Here is a 14,348-nt window from a genome sequence, read left to right as displayed (position 1 = left end):
AGAAGACAGACCAATGTTCTATCGAAACATGTAGTATGCCCCCCCCAAAATAAAACACTTCATTATGCATATAAATTGTTGTTTGCCAATTCATCATTATATTAACATAATGTGCTTCCATACTCGAGTATTGACTGTAATCTAATTGTATGTTCCTGAAGAAGACAGACCAATGTTCTATCGAAACATGTAGTATGCCCCCCCCAAAATAAAACACTTCATTATGCATATAAATTGTTGTTTGCCAATTCATCATTATATTAACATAATGTGCTTCCATACTCGAGTATTGACTGTAATCTAACATCAGGTTTTTCTAAGGGTAACATTTTTTGCCACATAACACATTATAATTAAGTTTGTGACGTTAATTAAATAGGTCAGCTCTACCCCCCAAAAGTTAAACAGCTCTTCCGGAGGAAAAGGTTAACTTTCGAAAATTCACCCACCTCCTCCTTTTGGAGACAGTTGTTCTACTATAGGAAAACATAGAGTGACCAGTACATTTGTACTTATACACATACTCCTGAAATGCTCATCAAGTTAAAAAATATCCAAAAATAAAACTAATGTTGTATTAAATCCTATGTATAACTTCATAAGAGTAGAGTTTTAAGCTTACCTATATCCAGACAACGTGGGGTCGTAGTAATATGCAGTTTGTACTCGCCATGGATCCGTTACATCTTTGGGTGGATACGCCGGATTCTGCAAACACATATTATTAATTAATTAATTATATCCTATAACAACTAATTTATACTACAGTTTGGATGTCGAATTTGATCTTTGATTCTATAGAGACTGTTCGAAATTAAATAAAACAAGAGGATTTAATTTTTTTTTAATTGGTTCTAAGTTATTAAGTTTAAATCACGGTTTTTCCAAGAGCTTTCTCAAGTTCTTATCGAGACATGTTATTTTTCGCATGAATTTGCTTCGAGATCCTATTGATACACACACACAAATATACATATATAGATAACAGCTTGTCTGTATATTTTATATCAGTTGGTTCCGTATATGGCATGGGAAAGTAATTGCTTTTAAGAACAATCGTCGTCTTGTTCCTTCGAATGATACTACTTTTACTAAATGAATACATTTGATATATTAAAATTGTGAAACGTCTTGACGTCGTGTAATGTACTTGTTTAAATTGGATAAATACTTAAAGAGTCAAAATTCAATTACAATTTATACATTTTTTATAACAGAGTTTACAAACTTATATCATTGTTTACAATACGTTCATCTTATAAAGCTATAAAACAAAACTTGGATAAGGCATGGCCTAGAGGTTAGAGTGCCACAAGAGTTGCAGACTGAAAGGTCTCATTTTCGAGCCACGATGTTGCTGAACACACCCCACACTTTCAGCTGTGGGCGCGCTATAAAATTGACAGTTAATATCACGTTATTCAGTGCCAAGCGGTTACTGCTGACTGACAGACAATCTTTCCTTTGTTCAGTAATTCAAAACTATGCCTGAATCCTAGGGGTCTCTGACCATTAACAAGTAGAAGCGATAGATCTATACGCTAATACGATGAATGTTTCGAAAACCAATATAAGTGTTAAATTCCCAAACCAGCATAAAAGACTTACATAATTTCCTTTCATCCTATAATCATACACTAAAATCTGATATTAATCAAAACTCCTGCTTTCGATGCCTAGTGCTCTGAGTCGAGCAGCACAGCCAAAAAAAAAATCATAAATCAGAATAGTGTTTTGTTCTTTTTTGATAACCTTCGAAACTATATTTTCCTACGTTTATTACTTTGGTGTTATGCTTTCGATAGTATATAACTGTCACTTACATAACCTAAAAACGTTTTGCATTGATTCTTGTGTCGCCTATGATGGGCTTTAAATCAGTTATCTAGATTGTTCTATGAGCAGGCACTGTTACTAAATTATACATGATTTGAAAACCATCTACCTGAGATCCTTAATTAGGCATATTTATAAATCCCGGATTTCAGATTCTGTTTAAAGTAATTCAGGAAAACGTACTACACAGAAGCTACTACTACTACACCGTTTGTTATATTCTTTTTACAATATCTGAAACACCAGGTGATATCAAACCATCTTCTCATATATCACTTAACATTCACAAACACGAATAGACGATCGCTGCTATATATATTACCTATAATTCCAGGTATTTCTGAACAGGTCATTCATTCAGTTGTCCGAACTTTATTGCATTAAATTAGAAATCGATTATCTCTGTCAGTCTAATCAAAACTTTGCACATTAAGTTTTGTTCGTTTGAGATCTAAAAATATGCGATCGGAAACTAAAGAGTAAAAACTAACAACTGAGTAGTATACAGATGATTAATGTGTGCCGAGACATCACACGATCTTCCGAATCTGAAGAACACAAATAACTAAGGTTAAGAACTACAAGCAATAAACATAAGATATGAGAAAGAGCTGCGACCAAACTACTAATTCAATCTAGCTCGTCTTGGTATCCCTGCATTATCCTCAATCTGTAGCTGTATTGTGTGGTATTCTTGCTTATTCTATGACTGTATTGTGGTATTTCTGTAAAACTCTCAACAAGTAGTTATATTGTTTGATGTTCCTGTAATGCAGGAATACCGAACAATAAAGTCACAGATTATGTCTGTGACTGCATTATGTGGTATTTCTCGAACTCTCAGTCAGTAGCTTGGTGCTCCGCCCTCAGTCTGTGGCTGTGCTTGTCTGTTCTCTTTGAATATTGTTTATGAACCTGGATTCAGATGAATGAAATTTCTGAAAGTATTTCCTTTATGCATAGACCCTGACTTCGCAGACTGTTATCATCATCTGAGGAGAATGGTTCACGTGGTAAAAGCCTTCCAGTTCTACGTAATTAGGCTTTTTCCTCAGCTATATACTAGGAACGATATGTGGAGGGGAGAGATTCATAATGAAAACAGAAACCCCAAGAATCTTCGCAAAGCATTTCAAATATTCCGAGAGGCGTCGCCAAATAGGCGCCTTCAGGATTTTTATGAGATTGTATATGTGTGTGTATATTTGTGAACGTCTTCAGTAATATGTGTGAACTTGCATACAAATATTGCGGGGAATATAATTACTTAAAAAGACACGAGATTACCACAGTTAAAAATGTCATGTAATTTATAATCCCATCATTATATATATATATATATATAAGTATCATATTATGTTCTGTTTGGCTGCTGTGTCGTTGATGCTCGTTAAAATGTATTAAGATCGATAGGAATGTTATAATTAAATCCAGGGAAAGAGCTTTTTTTATTGCTTGTTTCTATAGCTACATTGTAATTTCAGGTGCTCATTAGGTTTGTGCGAATTGGTACTTTATTGATTACATAGACTGGGCAAGCAAAAAACTCAATATGAACAATAAGATAACTTTGGATCTTAAAGTGTAGAAACTTTAGCTTGGTTCGGTTTTGGTTTTGATATTGTAAAACATAAAGCTGCACCATGGGCTATCTGCGCTGTGCCCAACAGGAATCGAAATCCGATTTGTAATGTTATAAGCCTTCGGGACACCGGGAACTCTTTATTAGCCTAGATTTGTAAGACTAACAATATTAAAGCCATGTTAATCGACGTTGTTTTAGTTTCCTTTTTTCTCACTTTTCTCACTTTTTTCAATCATAAGTTTCTAGCAGTTCCCAAGTTAGGCAGAAGTAAGTACTGCTACTGTGAATACCATACAATCAATCATTTCCTCAATATTCTGAGCAGACCACTGCTCTCTGAAATATTCTTTTTTATCTTTTCTTTAAAAAATATTGATGAAGAAGTAAATTCATTCTTTATGTATGATTCGCTGAACCGCGTCGTTTCTTTTAGTTTAAATCTAAGCCTGAACTATGGTAGCATTTTCCAAAACCTAACTCAAAAGGATAATTTGCAATATAGAATAATTATGCCTTTTTAATATTTTGTATTTGTTTTTGCTGTTTCATCAGGTTTACGTTTTATTTTTCTTAAGATAACATTAATAGTTTCTCGTCGTATCAGGTATGATCCAAAGGATGCTGTAAACACCAATAATATATTCAATTGGTATTATTTGGTATTATGGATTTCTGAAAGGCACCTTATGCAATAATTGGGCTGAATGGCCAAATAATAGACCCCTAAAAGTCGGGCATAGCTATCATTAACCTACAACCAAAAGGAAGGTAAACAGTTAGCAGCAGCCACTACTTATGCTATCACTATTCGCCGAATAGCGTGATTGACTGTTACACTTATAACGCCTCTACGTAAATGCGAAGTGTGTTCGACGACATATCGCTGGTTCGGGCTTTGCACCTTTAGGTATGCAACTCAGCACGTGGCCACCGGGCTAAGCCTAACCCGCATTTAGTTGAGTGGGTAACATGACAAAATATATTTCCTATTATTAACGCCTTTTCTTATTGTTTTAAACGCTAAGTATCTCTTCTTTTTTTTTTCTTCCGTCATCAGTGCAAAGCATGGTAGTGGTTAGCTACGAGACTTAGGGTCTAATTTTCCCAATTTCATGCCGTTGAATAAGTTCCACACTTTTAGCTGTGAGCACTTTATAAAAAAGACAATCAATACTGCTATTCGGTTCAAATAGCCATAAGAATATTCTGGTATAAAGTGTCACTGGCTGATTGTCCTTCCTCTAGTCAGTAACATAAAATTAGTGTCGGATATACTTGAACCTTAGGGGTCTCTGACCTAGCTGTTTAATCCACGTGAATATCAGATGTCATCCAGTTTAGAAATTCCAATTCTTTTTTCTTTCTTCCTATAGATTTCCAACATTGTGTGACTAGCTCAAATATTTTAGGATAGGTCTGTTACCTTGACAACTATAACAACATTGTATATTCTATTTCACACATACACATTTATTTGAAAAATACCAAAAAATATATAAACACGTTACGCAAAAGTTAAGCTCTATCCGTCTGTCCTAACAAATTCGTCGGTGCTTAATATATAACTGAATCGGTTTTATTAGAATCCCTGGTCTTATTTGTAATATTTCATCAGTTTCCCGCTCTCACACACAAATCCAAACTACACGTTGTAGATCAATATTTCTCAATTTTTTCGATACCAGGACTCGGTTCGCTGCCTTGTTAAACTGTCACGGACCACTAAAATGTAATTACAGCAAAACACCATTACGATGTACATAAGAATATTCTGTAAGTTTTTGCTTGTTTGTTTCCGTGAAATCCCACGGACCAGCGCCGATCCACAGTGGTTGAGAAACATTGATCTAAATGGTAGATCAACCTTAATATAGAAAAACTACACAATACGAACTTTGTGGTCAAATTAGTATTAGTTAAGCCTTCATTAATGAAGTAAAGCCTATATTCGATAAAGAGATAAATTAACACTGTAAATTGCTTTATTTTAGTTACGGCTAAACTTTACCGTACTTAATACCATCAGTAAATAAACTTATAACGTTATTCTACGGCTTAACATTAAACCTTTATAAAAACTTTATAAAGCGTTAAATACGTTGCTGTACAAAATGTCCACTAAAGTGTATTTACATCCGCCTTTTGTTCACATCTATTGAAATGAAGTGCGCACGCACGAGTATTTAGATAGCAAGTTGTGCGCTCATTTTCAAGGAGGACAGAAACTGAGTCTTATTATTGTAATAAATTCTATTATTAGTACCTTTTGATGTCAAATAAACACTACAAAACAAGCAACAAATATACTTTGATAGTCAAACCCTACATAGCATCAACAAGGGGCGGAGTTTCACAATCTATCCAATAATGATTGGCAGACGGTAGACATAAAAGAAAAAGCTACAGCAGGTTTTGTTTTACTTTTGCATCTGTAAGTGATTAACTATATAGACAAAAACAAACAAACAATAAATACTTGTCGTTTGAATAGGTTTAGTACTACAGGTCTAGACTTAACTGGTAGATACTTTAAAAATACGTAATCTATATTTATTTATCCAACAAAGTATCTTTGTTCTCAGGATTTTATAGGAAATATAAATAATCCTCGAAAAGTTTCTTATTTTTCAGGTTTTGAAAGAACAAAAACATGTCAATGTGCTTCCTCAGTATTGATTGACGAATTAGGCTTAATATTTGTTACTTTATCGACTATAACTTAAACTGATGAATTTATTTTATTTGTAGATATTGGTTGGAATTACACTTTACCTTTAACACACAGTAACAGTAAGTATTATCGTTAACAGCAGTCCCGTTTGGCCTGGTTGGATCTTATTATTTATAGGTGGCGCTACTAATAAATAAACGTTCCACGGTAGAAGTAGAAAGAAATGTGTACCGGATATAGATAAGATCATACTCAACATTACCATACTGCTAAAACTAGTCCTTTCAGAATTTCAAACATTTCGTTGTCACGATAACGCATTTGACATGACAGAAACATATATCTGCTACGCGATCGTGTCTTTATTGTTCAAGAGATTGAACTGATTAAAACAAAATACTGTCATTTCTTTTGTATTTCAATCGAATACATAGCGTTCTACAGCATATGCTCTCCATAAGTAAAGGTATTCTAAAACTGTAACATTTGTATGAAATAGACTGTAGTAGTTAAGAAAGAATGTCAACTTATTTGTATTTTAGCCTAATACATAACATTTTACAGCATATGCTCTCGGTAAATTAAGGTATTCTAAAACTGTAACATTTGTATGAAATAGACTGTAGTAAAGCAACAATGTTAACTTATTTGTGTTTCAGCCTAATACATAACATTTTACAGTATGCACTCTGCGCGAACAAAGGTGTTTTAAAACTGTAACATTTATATGAAAATAGTATTGCTTGGAAAAATATATATAACAAGTCCTTTTCTACATACATTCTAGTACAGATGTTTGGACCAGCAGTCCTCAAATTTGGCCCTAAAACCTAGCAATATTGGTACAAAATATTTTTTTAAAGAAATAGCAAAAACACCTTAATATAACCTTAGTGTTAAACTAGCAGGCTAATCCCATTATTGTAAGAGGCCCGGGTGACCTGACCCCATTTTAGGGTAGGGTTAAAAAAACTGATTGAATAGCCTGGCCAACGAGTTATTTCTGATTTTAAGAGGCCTGACATATAAGAACACATTTAACAAACTCTCACAAGTACGATGTTTGATTGCAGTACCACCAAAAGCTCCGCCGAATTTCTGATTATGCATATATTAGTATGGTTTGAGTTTAAAATGCTGTGAACACACACAAAAAAAGATAATTAATTTCTCTGGAATCACAAAAAACTGAAATGTATACATATTTACAAGATAGTTTTTGTTTTTTCACTATCCTATATTTAATATCATGAACCACTATCGTGGTTCATAATAGGGATCGCCTAAAAATCATTTCAAAGGGCAAACTTGTTCTTTAAACAACATTCAAGACCTTCTATACCAATGGCTAAGGTTGCTAAAATATTGATAATAGCAAAAAAGTTCATTTTCCGATTGTTAGAAAAAATTCAAAATTCATCCATATTATTGTTATTCACAAGCCTACAGAAAAAACGGCTATGAAATATTTTATTAAAACTAAGAAAACTCCTGAACAGGTCATAGGACTATTTTTATGTTTATTCTTGAAAGAGAAGGAAGAGATTTTATCAGTTTTTTTCATCGCTACTGGCCAAAATTTTCTTCGAGGCCATTGAAGCACCGAAGTCTAGAGCAAAAACAGCTAGGTATAGTGCACAGTTACTAAACAAACTCCTGCGAAGGTTATAGGGCTATTTTAAGTTGATGTTTGAAAGTCGAGATTTCCACCCTCTAAAATGTTCTAAGTTCTTCTTCGCTACTAGCACAAGCTATTTGAAGCCATTTAAGCACCGTTATACTAGTCGGAAATGTTTCCTTTTATTGGAGTAAACAATGTGTGTATATATATATAACAGTGTCTCCAGCCTTATTATTGTTGATTATAGTTTTACATGCTGCTATAGAAAAAAATGGCATAGAGTAGTTTAAAATTAGTTCAAGCGCCTTCGATTTTTCGCCCTGAATAATTTCTCTAACTCCTTCACTTTCCGCCATACTAATGCACATTAATTGGTTTGTTTGTTTGTATTTAAGCACAAAGCTACACAATGGACTATCTGTGCTCTGCCCACCACGGGTATCGAAACCCGGATTCTAGCGGTATAAGTCCGCAGACATACCGCTGTGCCACTGGGGGCCACATTAATTGGAAAATGATTTGTGCAACTTATAGCGCATTAATTGGAAACCGTCACGTTGAGGATTCATCATTTCTGGAGTTCACTGGTCTTCATATTTTCTCGAGTTCGCTCTTTGTACTTTGTCTCTATGTGGTTTTTCTGCGACTATTTCAGTGTGTTTTCTAATAGTAGACTATTACTATAGTAGATTTCTCTTCTCTTGTAAGTGGTGATTTATTCTACTGATTTTCGTATTTCGCTGAAATTGTGAGTGCATATGTTAGTATTATTTTATTATTATTATTCATATTTTGTTTCACAAGTCTACAGCAAAATCGGCTGGGTATTTTGCACCAAAACCTAGACAGATATACTATATGAAACGTTGCGAATGTCCATGACCTATTTAAAAAGTTGATTATTTTTTATTGAAAGTTGATTTACGTAGCTATAAGTACATAATATATGCGATGTTGTTGTGAGCGGCTTCCTTTGTACTCGACGCTTGTTAAACACGTGTTTACACGAAACCTGAGGCACAAAACCACCTGGCTCAGTAAATAATGGTTGGATGGAAAAAAGCAAATGCAGCAGTAAACTGTTGAAGAACATGTAACATTCAAATGAATGCATGTAGCTTAAAATTTATTCTCCATAAATAGACATAAAAACTTAAGAAACAAGAAAATTAAAAATTGTTAATTTAAAAAGGGGAATAGGGATCGTCAAAAAAGTACAGAAACAAGTTGAATACAAATGCAAAGATTATATTTTCTAGCTTACAACTAGGGACTCTAAAAAAAGTAAACAAACAAGGCGGGAAAGAGTGTCGACATTATTTTCTTAAGCTACAAATCCCTATTTTGGCTCCACTAAAATTTATAAGTACTGTAGACAGTTTTAGAGCTAGCAGGACCATACTTGGTGGCCGGACTCAGGTTGGCCGGTGAGTATCATCGTCTGTATGATGTAATTCCCCTACCCGTATTTATTTGGGATACCAAAAGGGGTTTAAACGCACCTGAAAGACCATCCAGTCATGATGGGTATCTAGGAATAGGTTTATAGGGTCGCTGAACCCGAATCTGGGTTTGAATTTTGCCTTTCATTGTTGAAACTATGTTCATACCCCCACTCAGAAGTTAACGGGACCAAACTAGGCACACCTTGTCGGGGTTTGTTTGTTTGTTTTGAATTTCGCGCAATGCTACACGAGGGCTATCTGCGCTAGCCGTCCCTAATTTAGCAGTGTAAGATTAGAGGGAAGGCAGCTAGTCATCACCACCCACCGCCAACTCTTGGGCTACTCTTTTACCAACGAATAGTGGGATTGACCGTAACATTATAACGCCCCTATGGCTGAAAGGGCGAGCATATTTGGTGTAACGGGGATTCGAACCTGCGACCCTCAAGTTGCGAGTCGAGCGCTCTAACCACTTGGCCATGCCGGGCCGTTGTCGGGGTAACATGACCGGGTGTCCTAACGGATTTTGTTTTTCGTGGTATGGTACTGATACGTGGGATACATTGGAGTAGCTGTAAAAGTAATCGTGGATAATGGAGGAGCTTGGTCGACACACTGGAACCCCTGTAAATCACAAGGAGCTATTTGAACCTATAAGTGGAGCGCGGGTATTATGTGCTATTAACATGTTAAAGCAGGAAGTTAATTGTAGTAGACCTAAGTGAAGAAAACGTGATTCAAAAAGCGTATTTGCTTTATTTTACAATGGCCCACCAATGGCTCAATAGTAAGATTGAAGGCTTATAGTGCTAAACACTTGGTTTCGATACCGTGGTGGGCACCACAGAAATAGCCAATTCTGTAGCTTTGTGCTTAACTACAAACAAATATACAAATTCTAGAATGATATAAGAGTTGAACGAACATTTCTTTTAACAGGCAGTGATAATTGTTCCACGTGGATTGCTAAAGCTAGAACAGGAAAGACTGTTTACAGGCAGTTGCCGCCCATTCCATTGTACTCATTATGAATACTCTGCCTAAACAATTTATCAAAGAAGGTTATTTATTTTGTAATATTCTCAACCATAGTAAACACTTAACTACACGTACAGAGTGTGCCCCCCCCCCCCAAATACAAATAAAATATATATCCATGTTTTACTTTTTTATGTGCATTCTAACAACTGACTCGATTTCCAGGCGAATCGTTTAAACCATATGGTATTATATAATCCTGCCAATGCCCATGTACGTGTATTATACGTCAACCAACATCTGCCTCCTATGATTCAAATTAACGCTCTAGATAAACAGGAACTGAAAGCAACATTTTATATCACGCGAATCCTAGTTTAATATATATATATTAGTAAAAGACTAGGTAAGGAAAACTTTTAGACATATAGTTTTAGTAACAGGGACATTGAAAAAAGTTACATGGACAACTTTATTTAAAGACATTACTTGATCATTTTTATTATATTTGTTAATAAATATTTAACGATTTGTTGCTTGTGCATTTTTAGATATCAGTCGGGATGTCTTGTTTTTTATTACTTTTTAATGGTTTCTTGGTACAAATGGATTTTTAAAAATCAGCTTGTGTTGTTTACTTATAATTGTTTAATGATTTGTTGCTAATGCACTTTTAAAGATCTGTCTCGATGTGTTGTTTATAGCTATTTAAAGGTTTGTTTGTGTTTTCCTTAAAGACGGGTTCGAATGTGTTGTCTATTTATAACAATTAAAAGCTTGTTAGTGTGTTTTCCTTAAGGAATGGTTCGAATGTGTTATCTACTTATAACTATTTAAAGGTTTGTTAGTGTGTTTTCTCTAAAGATCGGTTCGAATATGTTGTCTATTTATAACTGTTTAACGGTTTGTTAGTGTGCTTTCTTTAAAGACCGGTTCGAATATGTTGTCTATTTATAACTATTTAAAGGTTTGTTAGTGTGTTTTCCTTAAAGATCAGTTTGAATGTGTTGTCTATTTATAACTGTTTAAAGGTTTGTTACTGTGCTTTCTTTAAAGGTCGGTTCGAATGTGTTTTCTATTTATAACTGTTTAAAGGTTTGTTAGTGTGTTTTCCTTAAAGATCAGTCTGAATGTGTTGTCTATTTATAACTGTTTAACGGTTTGTTAGTGTGCTTTCTTTAAAGACCGGTTCGAATATGTTGTCTATTTATAACTATTTAAAGGCTTGTTAGTGTGTTTTCTTTAAAGATCGGTTTTAATGTCTTAGCTTCAATTTACTCAATCACGTTTGAAGTTATTATGTGATTTGTATAATATCATTCAATAACTTGTGGTTCAGTGCAGCATGCCTTTACTGGTTTTGTAATTTAAATTCATAATTAAACCCCAAATAAGTAAGTTTTACAATCATGTGTGTCGCATCGAATATTCTACTGATTTAGTAATCATTTTACAAAAAAACTCAAAAAATAAAACGTCACGTATATATACGGGATCTAAAGGGTTAAGTACTTTGCTCTCATAAAACATCAAATCACATCTTGACTTTTAATTTAATCTACCCTTTGTTGTGCAGTATATAGATAGTTTTTAATATTTTCAGACCTATTCTGGTATTTTTCAATGTTTACTGAGTGTTTTCTTAGATCATTTGCAATTATTTAGTCATGCTCCTCTTAGTTCTAAGATTATACTCCAGTTTCAAACCAGGATCATGCAAGGAGACGGGACGGGTATTTTTCAGGCAAAATGGGCATTTGTTTTGTCAAAAAATAAATAAAAATAACAGCAAGAGATTGGCAAAAGAGATATGGGCCTCTAACGAGTCTCGAAAGTTGAACACTCTTGGTGCCCCAGAAAATAGAGTTTCCAAGGTGAAATTACAATGGTAATAGCAACACAAACTAAAAATTAGGAAGTGTTGTGTCACTCGCTCCTTTCCACGTGTAAATGACAATTGGTTGAAGTATTTACAATGAATGTAATGACATATATTCATCCTACCTGTTGGAACGCATTCAGGAGTACAATTTTCATTGGGATAAGACTTGTCCACTTTTTTTTAGAAAGCAACTATCATGTGGCAACATCTTTTTTTTCTCAATCATCATTCCTTTGGAAATTTCAAGGAAATCGGAAGAAAAGTGTGCAAGGATTAGCATTTTCAAAACGATTTACGTACACACCCACATACCAGATATAAGAAATGCTCTGAAAGGTATAAGTATTTTCAATCTGAACAATATGCTGTGCATACATGAACTAAACGGCCTAACCGGAGAGCCTCTAATTTTTAACTACCGATCCTCAGCCCGACATGCCCGTCATTATGTTATTATGCCCAGCCCAACTGTAAAGCACCTTAGCAACCGCTCTTTAATTATTACCAGTGCGTGGTAAAAAAACACACACACCATTTCGACATTTGTCAGAATCATACTCTAGGATTATTAATACAACATAAAATATTATCAGATTTGGACTAATTAAGTAACCAAAATGATCTAATGAACTGATACCCGAGTTATACGGTAAGGTGGTTCATTACACTCTATCTGTCCAACTTATCTATTTACATATATTATAAATAATAAATAACATTAATTTTAGTTTTAACTCTAACGCGATCCCTGAGCACTTAGTCACTGAGGTTTGCCCCCCCCCCCAGTGGCACAGCGGTATGTCTGCGGACTTACAACGCTAGAATGCGGGTTTCGATACCCGTGGTGGGCAGAGCACAGATAGCCCATTGTATAGCTTTGTGCTTAATTAAAAACAAACAAACACTGAGGTTTATAAAGATGCGCGAGAAAAAACGCGATGTTTAATCTCGATACCCGAACACATCCCTGTTGAGCTTTTTGTTTGTTTCCTTTTTTGTTGTCGCTGTTAAGCGCGAAGTTACACAATGGACTGTCTGTGCTATGCTCGCCGCAAGTATCGAAACCCGATTTTTTGCGTCATAAGACGTCAGACTTACAGCTGAGCCATTTGGGACCTCTACGAACCGAAACAAAATTAAATCCAAAAAATCGTTTGTTTGAATTTCTGCACAAAATTACACAATGGGCTAGCTGTGCTCTGCCCACCACGGGTATCATAACCCGGTTTCAAGCGTTGTAAGTCCGCAGACATACTGCTGTGCCACTGGGGGGCAAATCCAAAAAATCCTCCAACAAAAGTTTTTACAGCCATAGAGGATTCGACGGATCTCTTCTTCTCTTTTAAATACGAGCCTGAATTTCCCAAAACGGAAAATAATTGAGATTTGTTTACGTAATGATTGAGACGAGGAGTCAGTATTATTAATGGTATAATTATTCGGACTATTATTCTCGAGAATAATAGTCCAAATAATTATACCATGATATTTGTTTTAACAAAACTTTTTAACTTGTTTATTTGTTGTTAAGTACAAAGATACACAGTGGCCTATCTGTGCTCTGCCTGTCGCAGGTATCAAAACAAGATGTTTAGCGTTATACTTACCTTATACTTACCACTGACCTACCGAGGGGGCAAGTTTTTAATACCTCTTACCACCATAAAACTGTTGACGTTGAAACTTTTAAGGTCATTAAAATCAAACTGCTCTAGAACAGTAACTGTCTGGTAGCTATTAAAAATTTCACCAACGCCTGTTCTCTGGCAGGTCAGAAGTAAATTACAGACTTAGAACGTTAAAATCCAGAGTTCGATCCTCCGCAGTAGAATGATTGCAAGTAATCCATTGTGTAGCTTTATACTAAGAAAACAACAACACAAACGCGATACTAGAAATGACACTACTTTCTTTTTATATATATATTTTTTTTTTTGTTACATTAACCCCGAAGATTATCAGTGGGGTCTCTATGGACTCCATCGTTTTCAAACTCATTTCTCTAAGCTCTTTACGCACACCCAATTATAAATTGCTTATTACAAGTTCCTTAATAAGATACGAGTCAGAGCAACCAAAAAAGGTAAGCATAAAAATTACCGTTAAAACTACAATTTATCCTATTAATTACTGCTGGGGTTCCCTATTTATTTTACATTAAGAAAAAAGAAATGTGTTAGCTTACCCAATGTTTTCGGTTAGTTGTTTACAAGGACTGTTGTAACAAGCAAAAATATAAGGTTATTCAATACAATTTAATACGTGGACCCTACGTTTAATGAACTGTACAAAAACAAGTCACTCTGAAGTGAGCAGTAGCTTATAGCTTA

The 14,348-nt window shown here is 34.8% G+C and overlaps 1 protein-coding gene across 4 annotated transcripts in view; it reads right to left on the bottom strand.

Moving 5' to 3' along the window:
- The window catches only part of LOC106459887 (iroquois-class homeodomain protein IRX-6-like), an 87,656-nt gene that overhangs the window by 26,493 nt on the left and 46,815 nt on the right, over positions 1-14,348 (bottom strand). For all 4 annotated transcript variants that reach the window (XM_022386461.1, XM_022386460.1, XM_013919559.2 and 1 more), the window contains exon 3: positions 623-708. In XM_022386461.1, the coding sequence (XP_022242169.1) occupies positions 623-708 (86 nt within the window). The remainder of the gene's footprint in view (positions 1-622; positions 709-14,348) is intronic.

The sequence above is a fragment of the Limulus polyphemus genome, unplaced genomic scaffold, assembly GCF_000517525.1.
Source record: "Limulus polyphemus unplaced genomic scaffold, Limulus_polyphemus-2.1.2 Scaffold675, whole genome shotgun sequence".
Taxonomy (NCBI): Eukaryota; Metazoa; Arthropoda; class Merostomata; order Xiphosura; family Limulidae; genus Limulus; species Limulus polyphemus.
Note: the sequence above shows the minus strand (reverse complement) of the source record. Positions and strands in the feature narration are given on the sequence as shown.